Source organism: Fringilla coelebs (assembly GCF_963513975.1).
Source record: "Fringilla coelebs genome assembly, chromosome: 14".
In the NCBI taxonomy this organism is placed as follows: Eukaryota; Metazoa; Chordata; class Aves; order Passeriformes; family Fringillidae; genus Fringilla; species Fringilla coelebs.
The window spans coordinates 6,078,651-6,099,444 of record NC_140040.1 but is presented as its reverse complement, the minus strand read 5'-3'; the positions used below and the strand labels follow the sequence as shown (position 1 = coordinate 6,099,444).

The 20,794-nt window shown below is 37.5% G+C and overlaps 1 protein-coding gene across 1 annotated transcript in view; it reads left to right on the top strand.

Moving 5' to 3' along the window:
• WWOX (WW domain containing oxidoreductase) overlaps window positions 1-20,794 on the top strand; it is a 461,017-nt gene that overhangs the window by 11,572 nt on the left and 428,651 nt on the right. Inside the window, exon 5 of the mRNA XM_084214930.1 lies at window positions 7,813-7,919. Within this exon, the coding sequence (XP_084071056.1) occupies window positions 7,813-7,919 (107 nt within the window). The remainder of the gene's footprint in view (window positions 1-7,812; window positions 7,920-20,794) is intronic.

Here is a 20,794-nt window from a genome sequence, read left to right as displayed (position 1 = left end):
TCACTCAAGGTTCTAAGCAATGAATGTTGCTTAGAATTTTCTTCATATTTTTCCCAGGTTCTGTTATCTTTGCAGAAGGTACATTTGGTGCCTACTCATTATTTATTCTTTATCCAAGCAGCTTTAACACAATACATTCTCTAATTGGATTTCCTTTATTTTTAATATGAAAATCAAAATAATAAAACTTCTGGGGCATTTTCCTCTTGTGGTGATTAGTCAAAATGCTGCCTTTGTGCAAAAAATTACAGTTTAAAATTTTGTGAGGAGGTTTGATAATTCTCCTGTATCACAGCCAAATTCAAGGAGACACTCTCACATTGTGTATTCAGAGATTCAGGAATTTCAGAGATTCTGGTTGTGTTCCTCTCCTGCCCCTGGCAAGCACGAACAGCATGCCCTACTTCTGTACATTTGTACATTGTAGACATTGATTGTGCTACTGAAGATTTTGAGATATGTGTTAGTAGCCTTATTTTACTTATGGAGCAGTGTATGGATGCAGTAAATTACCCACATTTACAGATTATGTCCAGATTCCAGTTCAAAGTGGGAGTTGGATTGTTCTGTCACAAGATAAAATATATATTTCTCTGAATGCTATTCTGATTCTTCAGCAGAGAGTAATTAAGATATATTAAGAGTAGAAAATATAGCATCTAAAAAAGCTTTTTTACGAAAGCCTTATTTGTTTGGGTCTGTGTCCAGCTGTGAGCAGATGCTGAGGGGTATAAACTTACTCTTGCTTACAGATTTTTAATTCTGAAGGTAAAATTAGATTATTTTGTGCCTTGCTAAGCAAAGAGGAATGCATAAAAACTTTCATGACCTATTTGGCAGCACGCTTTTGGCATCATGAGTGAATGAAGACTGTGATCTGTCCGAAGGTGTCTCTCTGTGTCTGTTTCTGAATTGAGTCTGTGGTCCAGGGAATAGAGCCTGAGACTTCTTGGTTCTGCTCTTTGCATCTGGTACTTTAAACACTCATCTCTGGAAAAACAAAAAGTTGTGTACCTGGAATGTAAGGCAGAGAGAAGCTTCATAAAAGAATAGAGGAAAAATCTTGGTCTGGAGTGTGTCACTGTTATTGGTCCTCTGCTGTAGAGGATGGTTGTCACTGAGCTCTTGGGTGGGCTGCTGGTGTTCCAGCTGTTAGCAGATAGACTTTAAATGTCTCCTAAAAAGACACAAATTAATTTTGGTGTGGGAAGATGCATGGCATGTTTTCATGCACTTCTTGAAGGTGTGGCAAAGGGGTCTCAATTGTGGTTTTGTTTTTTGTTTTGCCCATGGCCTTACATTGCAATTGACTTCTAATTCTTGCTTGTTATCCATTCTCCTTGCTTTTGTGTACAGACGCTTTTTGTTAATACTGTTCTTATTCTCCATCTTTTGTTTCAGAACTCCATCTCCTGCCTTACTTTGTGTGTTGGAAGCACATGATGGATCATTTGAGTTACATAACAGCTTCCCACCTCCCTCTTCCCTTCGTAGTTTAAAGCACACCCAAAGGTTTGCCAGGTTTGAACTAGAGACCAATGAACTGCATCTTTCCTGTACTCAGGTCTTTTTGCAGGATCCTCAAGTGACTCTTATTAAACTCGTCTTTGCTGCCAAACTAAACAAATTGTCTTATCTCATATGGCCCAAGGACAGAGGTGGGTGGAGACTGCTAGAAATCAGGTAGTGTTGTTTTAATTTTCAGTCTGTTCCTTTCCCCCTGATAAAGAATGTGAGCTCCTTAGAACAGGACCTGGCTCTGTATGTTTGATTCCCTAAGATACCTCCTTTTTTTTTGTAAGCTCAACTGTGAGCTTTTTAGGACAGAACCTTGTTTTATTATTTATCTGTAAAATGTCTAGTGTGCATTTTAAAATCTTTCACTGTTTGTGTAACTGACATAAATAAATACCAAGTTTGTTTTAAGAAAAAAATTGGTCCAGTTTATGTTGTAGCACTTTCTCTGTATCTTTACATAACTGTCAACATTTCTCATGAAATGACTTTGAGATTAAAGTTGGGAGGATCTAGCACTTTAGCTGACAGCACAGTATGTCTTTTAATTATTCTGCCTTGGATGAAGCATTCCTCTTTATTGAATTTACTTCTTTTATTAACATTGCACTGTTGTACTTGCCAAAAGGAGATTCAAAACATGCAACTAATTTTTTTTATTATGTTTAATTAGGGCTCAGCTCAGCAGTACAGAAACCTATGATAGTTGGCTAACAGAGGAACAGAAGTGTGCTTGAAAAGAAACTAGACAATTTCTGGGTTTTTTTCTCCATTTTTGCTTTAGTGGGAAAAACTGTTGTGTTGCCAAAAGCTGCTACTGATGCAAAGAGCAGCTTTAGAGAAGTTTGTCAACCCTATTTCTCTGGATTTGGAATTTTTTTTTTTTAAATCTGATCAACAGCAGCATGCACAGAAATGTTATTTATTTCCTTAATAATGTATTCATGTATTGGTATTTATAAATAGACTGGCTTTATTTAAGCAAATAAACAAAGGAACTGGTCACTTTCCCCCACAGCTGCTAAACCTTCAGGAATAATTACTGCTGAGACATGGAGTGCCCTAAATGTCACAGCAAATTTGACTGCTCAGACCTGATCCAGGTTTCATCAAGATGCTGGCTTGATGCTGACTTACATTATAGGCAGATCTGTTGTTTTCTGCTGCTCCAGATTTCAGTTAAATGTTTAATTTGGAAGTGTTTATTTCACAGTAAAAATAGTAGTAGTGTGTTAACATAACTACAGTCTAAGAAAATATTTTTTTTTATCTCTTATGAATATAAGCATTTATAATTCTGAATAATTTAGGGTTTTTACTAAAATAAAGAATATGAATCACACTAAAATAAGTTCTGCTTATTTTGAGACAAAGTGCTATTTCAGGTTTCTTTTAAAATGTGTGTACCTCTGTTTGACTTGGTAACAATACATTTAAATCCACTTTCAGGTGGAAAGGTTGTTTCTGTTTAGCAAATATGAAGTTGTATGTTGAGTTGTTTCATGTTCAGAGGCCTGTCTGCCTTCATGTTCTTACCCTCAAAGGATGCATTTTAAATTTTTTACAGCAACAAGTAACAGATATTTGTAATTCCATTAATTTAAGGGTGTTTTAAAATGTTTGTTTAGTGTTGTGCTCCCTTCAGAGGAAACAAGATATTTTGGGGTTTTGTCAGTGACAAAAGCAGTGCATTTACTCTTAAGAATAACTTGGCCTTACCCAGGGTAGTGTATTGCAAAAAAGTGTAAGGAGTGCATAGTTTTGGGTTGGTTAGATGGAAAACAGGACCAGTGCATTACTCATCCTGTTTCGTTTGTGTTGGCTTTTTCTGTACTTCATGACTCCAAGAAAAACACATTTGTCCAATTTACACACAAAGGGAGAGGCAGGATGTATCTTTCATATAAAATCACACTTTGCTATGAAAAATATCAGTATGAGTCATTGCTATGCCTGTAAACACATGAAAACAAAGGCAGCATTACTATTCCATGGGAAATGCTTGTTTTAAATTGAGTCTCTTAAAATATCTTAGTACTTTAGTTGCTTGAAAACTTGCATTTGGAGCAGGTTGAATAATGTGGCTCTTAAGATTTTATCCTAAATATCTGTACTGAAGCAGACTGGATGAGGCCAAGCAATCCTGATATGGAATGTGTGGTGCTTTTTTGGCTGTGAAAGGTGTGAGTTTGTCAGTGATGTGATGTTCTGCATGTGCCTGTGAGAGCTCTGTTGGATGTGGCACTCTGGATCCACCAGCACAAGCAGCAGTGATCCCAGTTGCAGAAGATTGTTCTCTAATTCACACCTCAGTGCTGTAGTATTTCAGCCTGAAAAGAATTCTTTATCACTTGGTTTGTAGCACACTTGAATCATCTTTACTCCTTTTCTGAGGAAGTGTTGAATAAGATGAACTGGTTTACTCTCACTGGCGTTTAGGTCTTCCAGATTTGAAGACATCTAAGTGATTTCTAGGACACAAGTTTCTTTTCTGTTTATATGTAGTTCTCTTGAGTCCCCAGAATCAGGAAACAGTCTGTTTGCTGAGATGCAGCAGTTGGAATGAAGGTCTATTTTGAGTTTTAAAGACTGTTTGTTGCAAGCAAACCCTGTAGGCTTTTACACTGAGAACTGAGCTGTTCAAAGAAAGTTGACATCATTTTGTTTCCCATAGGCTGTAAAGGACAGCTCCAAGGTGTATATGGGGAGTATATGGGGAAAGGTAGAGAAGCTGAAGAAAACTTGCTATTGTCTAAAATGTTTTTGGATTTTTCTTGTGTATTCAAACCTCCTTATACTTGAAATAAAGGAATGTTTTAAAACATGTGATGGCCTGGTGCAAATTCTTTACAAAATGTCCCCCCGACTGATGGACTGTATGCTCTGTGTTTGAACAAGAAATAGCTGAAATACTTTTCCACTCAGTGAATCCTTTTCTGTGTTTCATAGAGGAGGTTGCACCATTGGACAGAGCCCTGTTCTCATCTGGTGTGTGTTGACACAGTGTAGCTGGCATTAATTGAGCGATGCTAACTGCTTCTTAATTGACACCATTAGCTGAAAATCTGCACCAAAATTCAGTGGCAGTAGTGACTGCAGATAGCCAGAAATGTGAGAGTCTTGAGCAATCATGGTAGAAGATGAAGAATGAAATTGAGTGCGAATTTCTGTCTTTATGAACGAATGCTCTAAGGAAGGGCTGAAGGGTTTTTAATGTCTCCAGCAAATCCCATGTGCCTGTAGCTCTCTTGTTAGTTCTGCTCCCAGTCCTTTAGGTTAGCTGGTGATGTAGAACTGTGCCATAATGTTTATCCCCATGTATGTCTTATTCTTAAAGAGGATTTTCACTTCTGAGTGTCGGATTAGAGCTCGTTCAGCCACAGCACCAGCAGCAAGAGTAGTTGATCTCAGCACAAACTTGAGACTTCCAGGGCAATTGCTTCAAATTAGTTTTATAAAACATTTGCTCAAAATAGTTTATTTAAATACTCCATACAATGCAGTGATTACTTTTCCAAAGTGGATATTAGTTAAGTATGTTATTCTCCTGTCACATTTGGGGGAAGAGTCTCTTTTATTCCTTGTAATTGGTTGACCTTGATGCCCAAGTCTGTATTTCTGTGCTCTTTTCCTTGTGTAGTTTTCCCTACTTTTAAAACCCCCCACAACCAGTATATAACTTGTTAGCAGTGGGCTGTGCTGTCTCTTTTACCTGGGTTAAATAACTGCAATAGCCTAGTGTGTGGTACAGGGAAGATTCACCCCTGGAGAGTATCACTTAAGTCTTGGAAAAGAAACCAAAGTCATTGCTGTTAGTGTCCCCTCACTGTGTAAGGGCCCTGTCACTAAGTGGTGGCAGTCTCAGATTAAGTGAAGTATTAAGAAAATCTTTACTTCTTTTGAGGTCCACAGAGTTACTTTTGTAATTAAGGTTTTTTTGTAATTAAGAATTAAGGTTGCGCTGGTTCTTTAATTGTGCATGTCCCTTGCAGAGTTATTTAGGCTTCTCTTTCTATGTAACCCTGCTGTGGTTTTTTTTCAAGATTTTACTGTCTGGGTGTTTATGATCTTTGTGGTTTAACTTTGGTGTACGAAACCACATTCAGTGTGGATTGTGAGTCAATGGTAGTTTTTATAGAGAGGTAAGATTTTTATTTATAGCGTTGAAATAGTTTTGTATTTTACTCAATCCATGTGTTAGGTGGGGGTTTTAAAATTTACTGTATATTGAAAATATAGCTGCATTTTGCTGAAGAACAATTGCTGTTGACAGACTTAGTTTAACGCAGTGAATCTGACAGGAAATATTTTCCGGCCTGCTAGAAGTTAAAGGAAAGCTTCATCTTCTAAGCTTTTTGTGTCTGGGGGGAAGAAAGAAGCATTAATTATTGCAGAAGAACCAGAGAGCTCAAGCTGTAAAAAGACTTGGACACTGAGGCGCTTCCAAACTCCTCCTTCAGGTGTTCCTAGAAGTTGTGTGTGTGTCTGTCCTAAATTAAGTGCAGGAGCATTTGTGAGTTAGTTTAAAATATGTCTGATGTGGAGATATGTCAACACTTCACCTGTGACAACATTCAAATGGAGGTTTTTTAGCACATGATTTCATGTAAAGATCAGAACATGTCTGCCTAAGAGTGAGGAATCACTCTTTGAAGCTCAGAGAAGAGTAGGGACATCCTAAAGAGAAGTGCTTAACACTGCTCTCCACATTTGCAGGAAAGAGTTGAGATAGCATAAAATGAACTAAACTCACAGCATGTAACTTACTTAGTTTATAATGAGTATGAAGTTATTAACTACAGGGGAGAATGGCATAGAATTTATTATTTTGCACAGTTGATTATTTTGCACAGTGTGACATGGGGTAGAGTTAGCAAAACATCATCATGCTTTGCTAATTAATCTGGCCACCAGCTCTCAATCTTTGTTTAACAATAGCAAAACTATTCCCAGGCATTCCAACTAGTTTTTAATAATATGGTCAGATAGTCAAAATGAGTATTCTTGTGCAAAACAAGAAACATACAGCTAGCTAATGGTTCATCTTACATTAGTTACATGAGAAATTCTAGTTAAATATGCTTAAAGTGGAATTAGGAACAAGGGAAATCTTTGCATATGCTGTAGCTGAATTCATGTGCATGCAATGAATTATCCAGGTAATTAAAGTTGCTTGGTGCAGTGAATGGCTTTAAAGGAGATACAGGAAAATTGCTTGGACTTAAATACCGTAAGTATGTAATTGCAGAAAATGGTATAAATTTGTCTTGGTGTCTGTTGTTTCTATAATGTAAGTTATGTTTTGTGCTGTAACTGGATTTTGTTCCTCCAGGGTGTTTTGGAAGTGAGACAGCTCATCTTCATAGGCTTTTTGGTAAACAGTTTTTAACAGGAAATCATGAACATGCTTTAAATGTCATAAAGCGAAAACAAATGCCTCTTCTCTTTGAATTCTTCACATACTCATTTCAGTTTGGTTCTTCCTTTCATAGTTTAGGCTTTTTAAATTGAACTCATTAAGCTGTGTTATGCCCCTTTCAGCTAGAAGGCAGTTCCTGTCATTGGCACAGTTCTGCATGGAGATGGGCACCCAGTGATACCATTAACTGCATCATAAATATGTAGTAGCTCACTCCTGGTAGAAACCCAGGTTCTGGCTCAGTTCTCTGCACTTCATGGGCCTTCTGCTCTCCCCAAAAGTCCTCATCTCCTGTTGTAAATTCTCACAGATTTTTTCCCATTTAATGGAGTTTACTTTGGACCAACTTCTATGCAGCTTTTCATTAGTGAATTGAACAGTGAAACAACGTTTTGTTCCCCCTGCCACAGGTGGTCCTCAGATTGATGACTCTGGGGCCAACTGTGCATCTAAAGAGCCCTGAGCTGAGTGTTGGATGCTCTGTCACTTCCAGATGAAGTTGCCAGGCACAGTGGCTCTGCAGTCTCTCTGTGTGGCACACTGTTCTCAGTCAAACAAGGAAGGAACGCATCCAATCCATCCTGTCCTTCCAACAGCTGAGGACACTGGTAGGCTGAGAAGTTGAGTCTGTTTTTTAAAGATGCCAAACCTGTTTTGCACAAAATACATACAATTATTGTCCAAAAGATCTGATAAAATTGAGGTCTCTTGTGTTTCTTCATGTGTGCTCTTAAAAGCCGAGTCCAGGCGACTCTCGGGTCAGCAGGCTGCAGGTAGCCTAACTGCACTTAAATATGTGCCTCATGTTTTCCAGGTAATTTTATAGCTCTGTGCTGCTCCTGGGATCTGTTTGTGACTAGGACCATGTTTTTTCCTAGGTTTTGAAACTGCCAAGTCCCTGGCCCTGCACGGGGCCTGTGTCATCCTGGCGTGCAGGAGCCCGGCGCGAGGCGACGCGGCCGTGCAGCGCATCCTGGGGGAATGGGTGAGTGCAGGGGCTGGGCTGGGCAGGGTCTGCCATCCCCTGGGCACCGCCAGCAGGCACACACAGCACGGCCACAATCGTGAGCACGGGCCACAGTCTGAGCAAAAAGTCACTTGTCTCATCGGGTAACGCCCTGCTCGGCTGCTGGTGCCTGGGTGATTGAGGTTCTTCATTCCTTGTGAGTGTGTTGGACTGCTAGGCTTGATGTGCTCTTATCCATGTTGGTTGTGGATGCTTTGAGAGGGAAAAAATGTTTGGGAGAACCACTGAGGCTTGCTTCATGGGAAAGCACTTGGCAGAGCCAAAGTGACTGACTACCAAAGGAGGATGGGCACAGTCCTCCAAAACAGGCACTGTTTTGCCCATAATTTTTCTTTAGTGAGAGATTTCAGAGGGTCATTTTTGTAATTTTCAAACACACAAATGTTTCTCCTTTTCTGAGTTCATCAGGCTCTGCAGCCCTGCTGCTAGGCTGTCACAGTGGTTTTTTCCTTCTAGCTTCTTCCCACTTCCTTTCATTTTTCTCCCATTTTTGTCACACAAACACCAGCTTTTCAGTCCCATCTATTGCCTTGTTGCTCTTTGATTCCTTTCCCCGATCCCCATTTTTTTAAATTATCTTCTAAGGCCTTTATTAAAATATATTCAGCTGTCCTAATTTATTCCTCCCACAATCATTTATTTGGTAGCAAGGATTGCAGGCTACTTTTGTTTGAGCTTGCTGGGACTGTTGACTTCCATGAAAAAATGGGGTGACATCTCTACCCTTAAATGAATAAAAGACCAATGGATCAAATTCACGGATTTTTATTTCTTTCCAGCTAAAATTAGTGATGAGTGTTTTGCTTTTATTTCCTGAGCTCTCAAAGTATTTCAGCTGCTCCCAGATGACATGGGAGAGCACTCAGTAGTATTAATATTTACACATAAGTAGTCTAAAGATAATTACAATATTTATTAATGCAAAACAAATTGTGCTTATTTAACGTGTATTTCCAGATAAGTGATACTTTCATTATTGCTAATTTTTGTAACCACAAGTTTCATGAAGAATCAGTCTTTGGATTTAGGCCTTTTTCTCTTGCCCAGATCTTATGAATGATTTACAGTAAAGGGTTGGTTGGGAAAAATTTCTTCCTTGCTGCTTTCATCCCATTAAAGCTCTCTTATTTTTTAAATTAAAAAACAAAATCACTAGCATAGAATTCCAAGAGAATTCCTACAGAGGCCAGCATAGTGTCTATTCTCTTTTAACAGACCTGGATTTGGTGATACTCTGTTTGAATTTGACAGTCCCAGTCCCCCTAAATATGGCTGTTTATATGGGTTTTATCTAATTAAATTAGGCTGTGGTGAACATTTTTATTTGAAAAATATCCCATTACACTCTCCATCCTAACCATATCTCTGACCACTCTGAAGACAATGGGAGTTCAGAATACTTGTCCTAAATACCTGTATTATCTCACCCAAAGTTAATGAGTTGTTAATTGAATGAAGAACATTGAAGGTCAAATTACTTCAGAAACACTGCATTTATTTACTAACAGTTTTCAAATTCTAATTGTTCAGAAAAAGAGTCTCATCTGTAAACTGGTAGCTGGAAAACCTTCAATGCATCTTTGTAATGGCTTTGTTGTTGTTTATTGAGAGGGACTAATTAACTTTGATTATTGCACTAATATTATGGCACTTTGACAGTCCCTCAGATTTATGACTCTGGGAAAATAAACAAATGAAATGCAGGTGCTGGAGCAGAAAGAATAAGTTATTACTGAACTTTAATTACTTGGAGTGTATAACCAGGAGAGAATTAGTTGATGAATTACAAGATGCTTAAAATTTACATCAAATTGTAAGCAGTCTTGAGGAAAACAAACACAAAAACCAGCCCCAAAATCAGCTACTGAAAACAAAGAGACAAAGATTAATTTGACTGATTTGCTTCTAATATTAAAATATGGATGTAAAATATTAATTTTTATCTTATAGGTGTAACTACAGGAAGTTGTTAATTGAAAATTCTTTTCCTAAAAATGAAAGAGTTTAAAAAAATACCAACAACATCTGCATCTGATTGAGATCTGATTCTCAATATGTAGCTGCAAGTGTTCTGCTAGAAAGAGCTTCAAAGCAAGCACAGAATTTTGTCTCCTCTGTTCCTAGGGAATGCAAAATTATTGAAAGGAAGTTGATTTATTTTTCAATTTGGAATCAATTTAAAGAAAAATAAAACTGGTTAGGTTGTAGCCTTACCAAGCCTCACGTTCATGGTACTCAGGTAGTATTTTCAGTAGCATTAGTGCTACCTACTTGGTTCATGTTTTCTTGTAAATCTTTGAGATTGAATCTCTGAACTGCACTATTAAAGACAACATTCCTCCAGTAATTTGAGGGGTAGAAATCTGATAAATACATTCATACTCTTCAACTGAATTCCCAAACCTCTTTCCATTTGCATGAAATATGCTCTTATAACAAAAAAAACCCCAAACCATTGCCAAATGGAGTCCTAGTGTGTTTACCTGTCCTGTGTGTGGAGTTTCATTATAAATTGTTGCAATATAATTGGTGTTTCTCTAAAAACATGTACATTACCAAAAGCCCTGTGCACCCTGTGCTGATTTTTCTGTGGGACAGTATCCATTTATACTCAAGGTTTAGATGTTGAACACAGACCATTTCTTTTTCCACTCTTTTAGATACAAAAGAGTTCCACCTACTTTGTAAGAAGAGAAGATAATTAAAAGTGTGCAACAGAACAATTTGTGATTTCAAATTTTGATACAATTATCTAATTGATGGCCTGTATTAAATAGAGCCTGAAATGTATATGGAAAAAACCTGTAATTTTTAAAACCCCAACCACCACCTCTGCCAAGCCACAACAGAAGAAAACCAAAACCAAATCAAACCTACTGTAATGCAGCATTTAAAGATAAAGCACAGTGTACATAAAATAACAGTATTAAAGCAAACCACCAGCTGGTCCCCTAGTGAGTCCATTTGTGACATCCCTGTCTGCAATGCCACAGACTGAGTGTCTGCAGAAACACAGCTCTGCTCTGGGCCTCTTGTACTTTGAAATCAGTGGTTAGGCAAAAAATACAGCTTCAGTTTGCTTGTAGTGACTGTTGAAAATCAAGTTTATAAAGACAAAATGGGACAGCTAAATGGCTTGGGAAAATCCAATTGTTAAGATTTAGAGAAAAAAGCAGGAATAATGGGAGAAAATAAGATTTTTTTCAGATTAGCTGCCATTATGTTTATGGAAGCAAATGGAAACTGATCTTAACTGGCTGTTGTAGACAAATCTAGAGAACTTTGTAACAATTTATGCCTGAAGAGCTGTTTTATAGGGAATTTGAGCCATTTGAGTGGGGATTACCCATATAAACTTGCTAATTACTTTGGTTAAGTGACATTTGTTTGCAACCTGCAGTATTCCAGTTATTTTCTTTCTAAACTACAGCAGAATTTTGCTAATATTGCAAATAAAGGGTAATTGCTTTGTGTAAAGCATTGTGAAAAGTTTTAATGTGATTGGTCTGGCTGGCCTATCAAATATAATTTTTATGGAGGGGTATGGTTGATTATATTGGTGCAATCTAATGTTTATACACATGCATTTATATAGACAGAAAAAGGAAGAGAAAGTGTGTAAAGGCAGCAGATAAAAAGAGAGATCAGTATAGCTTTCCATTTGATATTTTGAAAATGAGTGTTCGTGCACGATGACGTTCAATATCAATTTAAAACTGTTTGATAATTTCTTGCTCGGAAAAGAGGAAATTAGAATTCTAGAGTTATGATTCATTTTAATCAGAAAGAAATTGTCAAACATAAATCTCTCCTTGAGTAGTGAAAAGGCCTGAAAGCAGCCAAGAAAAATATCAATACTTTGCAAAGGAGGAATGATTGTTCCAATTCGTAGCTTAATTGACTTTGAGGCTTAATGAAAAACACTACAGTGCTGTTTGTACACATAGTTGCTCTGACAAACATGGAAATCTATGCTCCAGGAAGAGAGGCTAGGTAATTTATTTTACATTATTATTGATATAATTTTCTAATTGAGTATGAGCAGAATGTTTGGATAAGACTGCGTAGCTCCAGATGTTAGTGGTATTCTCAAGAAAATACTTAAGAATATGAATGAATAAAATATTTCATAAATCACAGCCTTTCTTGCCAAGAAGCTCTTATTTATTTATTCCTGTCAAATAGTCTTTGAAGTACATATTAAAAGATAAATTGTAAGTTTAATATTTCATAAAAAGTATAATGTTTCTTTGGTCATTATTCCTCAGTGTTAAACCTACCTCTATATTAAAGATTAGATTAAACTGTAAAAAGAACATTTGACTTTGCTTTTTAAGTAGAGACTCACAAAGTAGAGATGTGACAAGAGAAGAGAGAAAAGCTGTGAAGAAAACCAACCAAACAAATATGACTCCTTGCTGTATTCCTTTCCCCTGAAGTATTCTTCACTGAAGGAGTGATTTATATTCTTGCTGATTAGGTTACTGAATGAAATTAAAACCTGATAAGTGAGTTTTTGTATTCCAGTTGTGATCCTGTGAAGTGCAGAAAGACCAGAAGCAAACTGGGCACATTTACCAGACCATGGGCAGCAGTTTCCATGTGGTCACTGTGTGTGCTTCCCCCTCGAGGAAGGGGCTCTGTTTTCCCAGAAAGCGTTTTGTCTCCACTGCTGTTCTTGGTTTAGATTTTTTTGTAAACCTCCTCATAGTTAGTGGCAGGTTTTCATTTGTGGGAAAAGCTGGAGACTGCCTAGGAGATGGCTTTGGAGATGTAGTAAATACTGACTGAAACCCCACTGATTCTGTTAGTACAGTATCAAAGGGTTTCAAAGTGGTGCTAAATAAAAGCTCTTAAAAATAATCCTCAAAATAGGAAATATTTCAGCATATCCTACAAGTAAAGCACATGAATTTCTGTGAGAATATTGCTTCCAATATTCTGTTATTATTTTGTGATAAAGAATTATCTTGTTTCAAAGCAGGATATCCTAAACTCTATTGCTGGCTCTCATGCCATTAGGGTGTAATATACACTTAGAAAGGCCTGCAATATATGGGCATATTTCATTTTCCAGTGCTTGAGCAGTGCCCATGCTGAAGAATCATGTTAAAGGGAGTTATCCAAACCTTGCTGTGGGGGAAAGGAAGGGGCAGTATCTTGTATTAAATGAATTGGTAATGCAATAAAATAAAAAATCTGCATCAACTCATCTCACTTCCAGCTGTGAACACTCCAACTACAGAATTATTCCTATGCTGAGTATAAGGCCTTTTTTAATTCTTTAGGATGTGATCCAGATTTTTCTGAAACGAAGGGATCTTTTAATTAACTAATTGCAGTGCAGTCGGACTGTATGTTACTCGTGGAGAATTGACAGTATAAACATCACCCAGTCCTGTTGCTGGCAACAACTCATTGGGACCAATATGAATGTATGACCAGATTTTGGCCATAATGTTTAAGAATTCAGTAAGTTTCTGTGAGTAATCTGCTCAGTTGAGAAACCTTAAGAGAGTGGTATGTGCTGCCAAGCTATTTTCCAAATACAGATGCTTAAAAATCCCCCACATGAAGTTAAAAACATGGAACAGTACAATCAACATTTACATGGATGGATTGTTGAGGTCTTTTTTTTCTTTTTTTTGTACACCATAAACATATGGCATGAATTTGATTTCATTACAGATGCTGAGAAAAGGGAAAGGCAAATATTTATATTACATTCATGTTTTACAGTAAAAACACTGTTCAGTTTGTTTATACAGTTCCACTGTTACAGTTTTTATGGTTAGTAATGAAACTGCTGTAAAACAGAGTCTGAATTATATAGCAGATGTGTTAAGCCCCTAACTTTCAGGGTTGGGCATCCTCCTGAATACTGATAGCAGTTACTTGCAGAGTTGATGTACTGGCTGCAGCTGAGCTGTTTCACACTTAGATTTTCATCTGCAGTTAGCTCTGCACTGTTGCTGTATGGATACACACAACAGATAGAGTTTGATTATTTATCATGATGAAGCAAGCAGCCTGCCTCTGCTGCAGGGACAGGGTTTGTTCCACTGGGAATATGCTGCCTTTGACAGCTTCCAACCCCCAAACCTGAGGTAACCCTTAGACCTTGCACCCTGCCCAAATCCAGGAGTATTGGTTTCTCTGCGTCTGGATTGAAGGCACTTGTGATGGTAGTTCCTGTTCAGACTCAAGTGTTTGTTATTTCTTTTCAGTAAAACAGTCTCACAACCACGAGTTCAGCAGCTTTTCATTAGAAGGCACAAAATGGCCAACAGTCTCTTGTTACAAGGTCTTTTAAGACTAAACTATCCAATTAAGAGCTGACACCTAGATTATTTTCCCTTTTAACCCAATAACTGATCCCAAAGAGCAATGCAAACTTTTCTGCCCAATTACAAAATGCCACCCAAACCCATGGAGAAGAAGGAAGAAGAAGCATGAGGAAGAAACCCAGGACAACACCCTCTGCCCTCCATCTTGCTGCCATCCACAACATACTAAAAATCCCAAAACCTCAATTTCTCACCCAGTGACACACCTATACTGCTCTCTATAATCTATTTCACACTTTTGTGAATTCTAGTCTAGCTTGAAGTCCAGGAAACTTTATCCATGAATGAGGGTCAAAGTCAGTGCTCCCCTGGGGGTCAGGGCACCCCAGAGCAGACAGAGAAATATTCCCAGTGCCCTGGGTTTCTACACAGGAGCAAACCCTAAATCTGAGACACCCCAAAGCACTGAGGTGTGTCTGAGTTCATTACTGTACACAGCTGATAGGGGCTGAGCGCTCCCAGAGCTATCAGCTTGCAGAGTTTTAACATAGTAAGACAATTGGCCATGGTTTCCTCCAGTAAAGATAAAAGTTGTCTTTTGAGTTGGCTTAATTACTTCTACTCTCATAATTCTCTTCGCATTCCAATATCTGTTACACGTGTATTAAAAAAAAAATCTAAAATGTAATTTTAAAAGAAGTCACAGTATTTTACTATTCCTTAATTTTTTTCCTCCAGTCAGCAGAATTTTATACATAGAAATGTTGAAGTGATCTTTTTGGTAATTTGTTTCTTTAGCACAGCCCTGCTGTTCTTAATCTGGAAATGTGAGTCACAAAATCCCTACCATGCCTAAAGCTTTATAATAATACTACTTAAATGCAGTTTGAGCTTTTTAACAAAAAAAAATTTAAAATCCCCCCCCCTCAGACAGTAACAGACCTCAGGATAACCCCTTTAAAAACTGCACTTTATGCTTGGTCTTCAGTTAAAAGTCACTAGGAGACACTGTGTGCTCAAATATATCACCAACCTCTCTGGGGGTGTCTGTCTTTATAAAAAAGTAGACTTTGTACATTGACTTGAGTGTAGCTTAGAGGATGCAAAGTTTGGGTTTTATCTGATAATTTATATATTTAGTGTAACTTGGGCTTTTCATGAACCTTTCTCTCTCAGAATGTGTTTTATAAAACTATTTAATGTTGCTGACATTGAAAACTTATTTACTGTGGTAAAGATAGATGTGTTCTTACATTGAGTGAGTTCTGCTGTCACTGAATTTCTAGCTGTCAGTTCTGGGAGAGGAGGAATTAAAGTGTCTGGATATATGTATATATATTTTAAGCCATCTTCACAATTAATCTGATTGTAACATAAGCTTGTAATATATTCCATTAATGAAGAAGACAAGCTTAGCTTATGGTAAATACAGTACTAAGTGTTTATAGTGCATTTCATATTTTACATGATTCCCTTTATAATTCTGCTTATCTTTTCATTCTAATTCCCTAAAGAATGTATAAAAGAACCCCTAAAGAGAGTAATTACTGCTCTATTCCTTAACCAAGGCTCCTCTTGCAAAAAGAAATCTGAGCAGCTTTTTAAAGAAGGCAGTTTTAAATAAAAATGCAAATAAGCTGCTTTGTAACCACATTAATTACCCACCTAGCCTCTTATTACCGTGTTTGTATTGTTTGCAAACACTATTTACAGTGGTGTGGAAATTACCATTCCTGGGCTGGAGGAGCTGTGCTGGTGGGTTGTGCTTTGGACCCAATTAGAGTGAGCCCTGTCTGCAGCGGGGCTCGGGGGAGCAGGAATAGCCTTGCACTGTCAGAGCAGGCATTAGCTGGGCTGCACAGCACTGCCTCGTAATTATAGCACTGCTCCTCCTCTGCCTCTGCATGCCTTCCCTTCCCTGCATGTTAAAACTGCCTGGCTCAGGATTTAATGTGCACTCTGGTAATTTTTTTTTTGTGGAAGTCGTGGTAAAATCTGGTGGGTGTTTTTTGTCGCCGGATTCGTTCTTTGCTTTAATTTTTTAAAAAGTAAACAAAAGACTTGTGCTTTTGTATTCAGGGTGTTACATGTTTCCATTATTCACATTTTCACATTGATCCCTCAACTTTATTAGTTTATTTCATCAGCAGAAGTGAACAGGATGGGCTATCTGCTGGTATTGCAAGCAGTGTTAGTAGCTCCTCCAACGCATTGAAGAAACAGAATGCTTCATAACAAAACACACTCTTGCTTGATAAGTGCAGTGCACACTTGTTGCTCACCTGGTCTGTGTTGTGTTCTTGTCTTAGTTTTCTCTGTCACAATTCTAAAATGGGCCTTTACCCTGAAAACTGCCCAGAAATTAAAACAAAACCAAAGAGGTCACTCAGCATTCGTGGTTTCAGGCTTATAAATGTTTTTCAGATCCCAAAGAATTTGATTTGATGGGTCATAGAGCCTGCAATGTGAAGAATCAGTTCTTTAGGATTTGTTTTCTTAAGCTTGTAAGCAGTCTATCAATATGATTAATGATTCTTCTGAAATACAGAAATATATTTTGGTTGAGCTCAGTGCGGGGAATAAAAAGGTAGAGAGATTATTTTCTTCCTGCTTGTGGATCTGCAGTGCTGTGACAGGGTGATAATCTTTAAAGGAATCTTGATGATAAACCCAAAAATCTTAAGGTCTTACTGTAACACTAAATGTAGTAGAGCAGGAAAACAGTAACTCCAGGATGGTGTAGTACAACTGCAGAATTGTTATGCATTAAAAAGAAGAAAAAAAGAATAAAAAGTGGTTTCAGGATCACTTGCAGTTTTAACAGTGACAAGGGACTACTGTGTGGGCATCAAAAGAAGCACTGACTTGTTTCATGATCCACAATAGCTTATAAAACTGAAGATAATTATCAGGCTCATATGACTACAGAGCAGCATAAGTGACATAAAACAAGCATAGCTGAAGCTCAGCAGGAATGCTAGAGGTGTCTTGAAAGCAGACTTGCTGAGTAGAGTGCTTAAAAAGTGCTAATAATTCATGTGATTGTCAATTATATTTGTAAACCTTTTATTACTATAAAGCCAAAGCATCATACTTTTTGTTTAATTTAATGTCCTTTCTAATTTCTCCCCATCTTTTAATTCCCTTTTATCTTAATAATCACCTTTGGAGGTGGTGTGCTAAACTTGTTCTTTCCCCTATTTCATTGGGGGTCACTGGGACAGAGTATTGACTTCAACAAAAAAATTTGCTTATTGAATAAAAGCATGGGATTAATGCAGCAAAATGAGTATTTGGGGTAGTTTTTATTCCTTTGTTTTTACTAGAGCCAGGCAAAATAGGCTTTGAACCAACTTTGCAGTCAGTGGGCAGAACTGAAGGGACTTTAGGCTCTCTTAGACATCAGAGAACCCTTGAGACTAGGTGGGAAAGAAAGTACAAAACCCAGTTCAGGGAAGGTTTCAGTCTGCACTTGTATTCTGCTTTGTGTGCTGAGATGTTCTCAGGAATTGTTACTCTGCTGTTTAGGAGGACCTGCACACTGCCTGCAGCTGCAAAAGAGGACATCAGGAGATCTGGAGGGGTGGTGACCCTGCCTTGTGTGGTCAGGGAGATTTAATGTTTTCCTCAGTTAGACCAGCTTATAAATTTTAGGAACTGTTCATTAATATAGTCATGTTTAACATGTTATGGGTACAAACAAAGACATGAGTGTATGTACTCATTTCTAATTAATTTGTGTAATTATGTTTTATAATCTAGGTGTTTGCAAAGCAGAACATAGTACACCCCATTTACTGTCTGCTGTAGCTAATAAAAAATAATAGAATGAAATAAATCTTGAAACTAACTTTAATTGTAAGTATAGATTAGTTGTAAATTGTATCTTTGTTATGTTTATTTTTAATTCTGCAGTGTTGCAGGTTTGTAGAGCATCCCAATTAGTGTAGTTATTCGCAGTAACGATGAGTTAATTGCTGTAAATGCTGAATGTTATTTCAGTGACAATTTAAATACAGTACTGAGATACTTTTTAAAAATGTAGGACTGGAAATAAAGGGAAAAAGGAAATGGTGGTAATAATGAGACTGGTTAAAGATTTTTTTCAGCATTCAAAGTGATAATCTAGGTAAAATGATTAAAAATACATGAAGAAGAAAGAAATGTAACATTTAAAAATAAAATCTTGCCATCTCAGCTAATACCATTATAAATATGGACACAAAGAAGATAAAGCTGTGTATTTCACCATGCACCTAAGTATTAATTAAGAACATTTGATTGAGCTCATCTGAAATGGACTTCTGTCCTTGCAATGCTGTTTCTGTTTTCCTGCCAAAGCCTCTCTGGCTTCAAGCTCATCTGGAGCAGGCTGGGAGCCCTCCCTGGCCGTGGTGCCTCTGCTGTCTGAGGCAGTGAGTGTTGTCAGGTGAATTCTGTGAATGTTTAAAGAGTAGAAAGTGCCTCTGGCTTCAGAGAGGAGTGTTTTCCCTTCTGATGAACTCTAGTAAATCCTCCCACTTGGAAAGCTGTGGAGTACACCTGTGAGGAAGGAGCTGGTCCACAGTGTTTCCTTGAGCATGCACGCTATGAGAGATATTAATAGCTTCCTTCAGCAGTGTCCCACTTAGAGGGACTTTGAAATGAAATATTTCATTCTGTCCTGGTTAAATTAACCTTACATTTTCCTCTGAAATGGCATGACTACCTAGAGAAAATTTGAAGTGTACTATGTACTTTCACACTGCAGGGGGAAAATGGTATCCAGGGTAGTATTTATGCATAAAATATTTATTTTTCAGTTCAGGATTGGTTGAGTGCAGATCTGGTAATGAAAACTGGTGCCATGTACTTCTCTGATGACCCTCTTAAATAATCAGAGAAGTATTAAAACTCCTTGAGATATTGTGACATAAGTGATAAGATGGATTTTTGCATGCAAAAGACTTTATAAGGCGTCAGCAGAAATCTGTTCCTTTCAGTTCTAAGAATGGTGCATAAAGGAAAAGCTCTTTCACTCATTTGGGGGAGTTTATGGAGCCTTCCCCCACACCAGGAATTCAGTGAGGGAATAAAGCTGAGAACAACAATGCACAAACCTGAAAGTCACAGACATTCAGGTTCATCTGTTTGGTCCTGTTCTGACAGAAATCATTACGAGTTTGATAGATTTATTTATAAAGACTTGCTTCAATATTTAAAGTACATCTATTCCAACATTCCTCATTTCAAGCTCGGCTGTGGATCAAGATGAAAGAAAAATTAAATTGTATATTGAAGAGCTGTTAATTGAACTGCACTGCATTTAGCAAGGGAGCATCAGCTTCAGGCAGTCAATACTACAGAGAATTTTTAATGTACTGTATCACTAGATTGTCAGTTTGTATTGGAGAATGCAAACAGACTGCTTCGACTGATGATAAAGCCCTGGAAACTTCTAAGTTGTTGAGGGGAGAAAATGTTATTTTGCTTTGATATATTGTGACAAAGTTGTTGATGGAAGCAGGAACAACATTCTTTTAGGTGAATATTATTTGAATATCAAATTCTGATTTTAGTGGGTAAAGATTGGGCGCTGATTTTTCTTTATGGGAGACAACCAAGTTCCTCAGAACTCTTGGACTGCCACAAATGGTACTTTACAATTTGAGCAGCTCTGAAAGTCTCATTTAAAAATATTAGTTCTCTCCAGATATAATTCTAAAAAATAGCATATCAAAAAGCTTTAGAAATGCTTTAGAAAAATGTTATCTCTTTTTCCTAAGGCAGTGTTAATTTCTTTTGTAGTTAATCTTTTGCACTGGAATTTAGTACATTTATAGTTAAAGATTCCTTTTAACAGCTGAATTATTTAAGCACGTCTTCTGGGGTAACATGGTCTGTTTGGTGTTAAGTATGAAATACTTTTTATTTCATTTTCTTCACTGATAAAAAGGAAATAACTAGAGGCATTTGTAGAACCAGAACAGATTTAGGACTGTGGTGTTAGATTAAAGATGTACTATTCCAAGACATAGCTTGTTACAGTTGTCATACTTTGGGATAAAGTTCTTCCTTTTGGTGTTCCTTACAGGGCTTAAAGTTCACCTTCAGAAAAAGCAAAGCAAGACTGAAACTTGTTAATAATTTAAAAATGTCAGTCTGTGGTGTTTTCCATAAATGTGGTAGGTCTCAAGGAAATGGTAAAGCTTAAAAACTCCTACATTGTCTTCTCTTGGAGCAGAAGACAAGAAGAAGGTTGGGTTTAGTTCGGTTCATCCGGGTGCCTCTGTGGCATCTGAGGAGACTGGGAGGGGCTTTTTGTTCCAACACAAATGTTGAGTAGAAGAATGCAGTAGAAGAGGGTTTCCATCTGCATAAAGGAATTCATTTCATTAGTAAGAAAATATTAATGGCTTCAAAAGACCTCATTTTCCCATGGTACTGATATCTCACCAAACTGGTGAAAGTCTTGTGACTCCAAAACCAAAATAAAAGAGCAAAATCCCCTCTTTGTAAGTACCTGACTTTGCTTCTTAATTTTGTTGTTCTACGGGCAAACTTTGT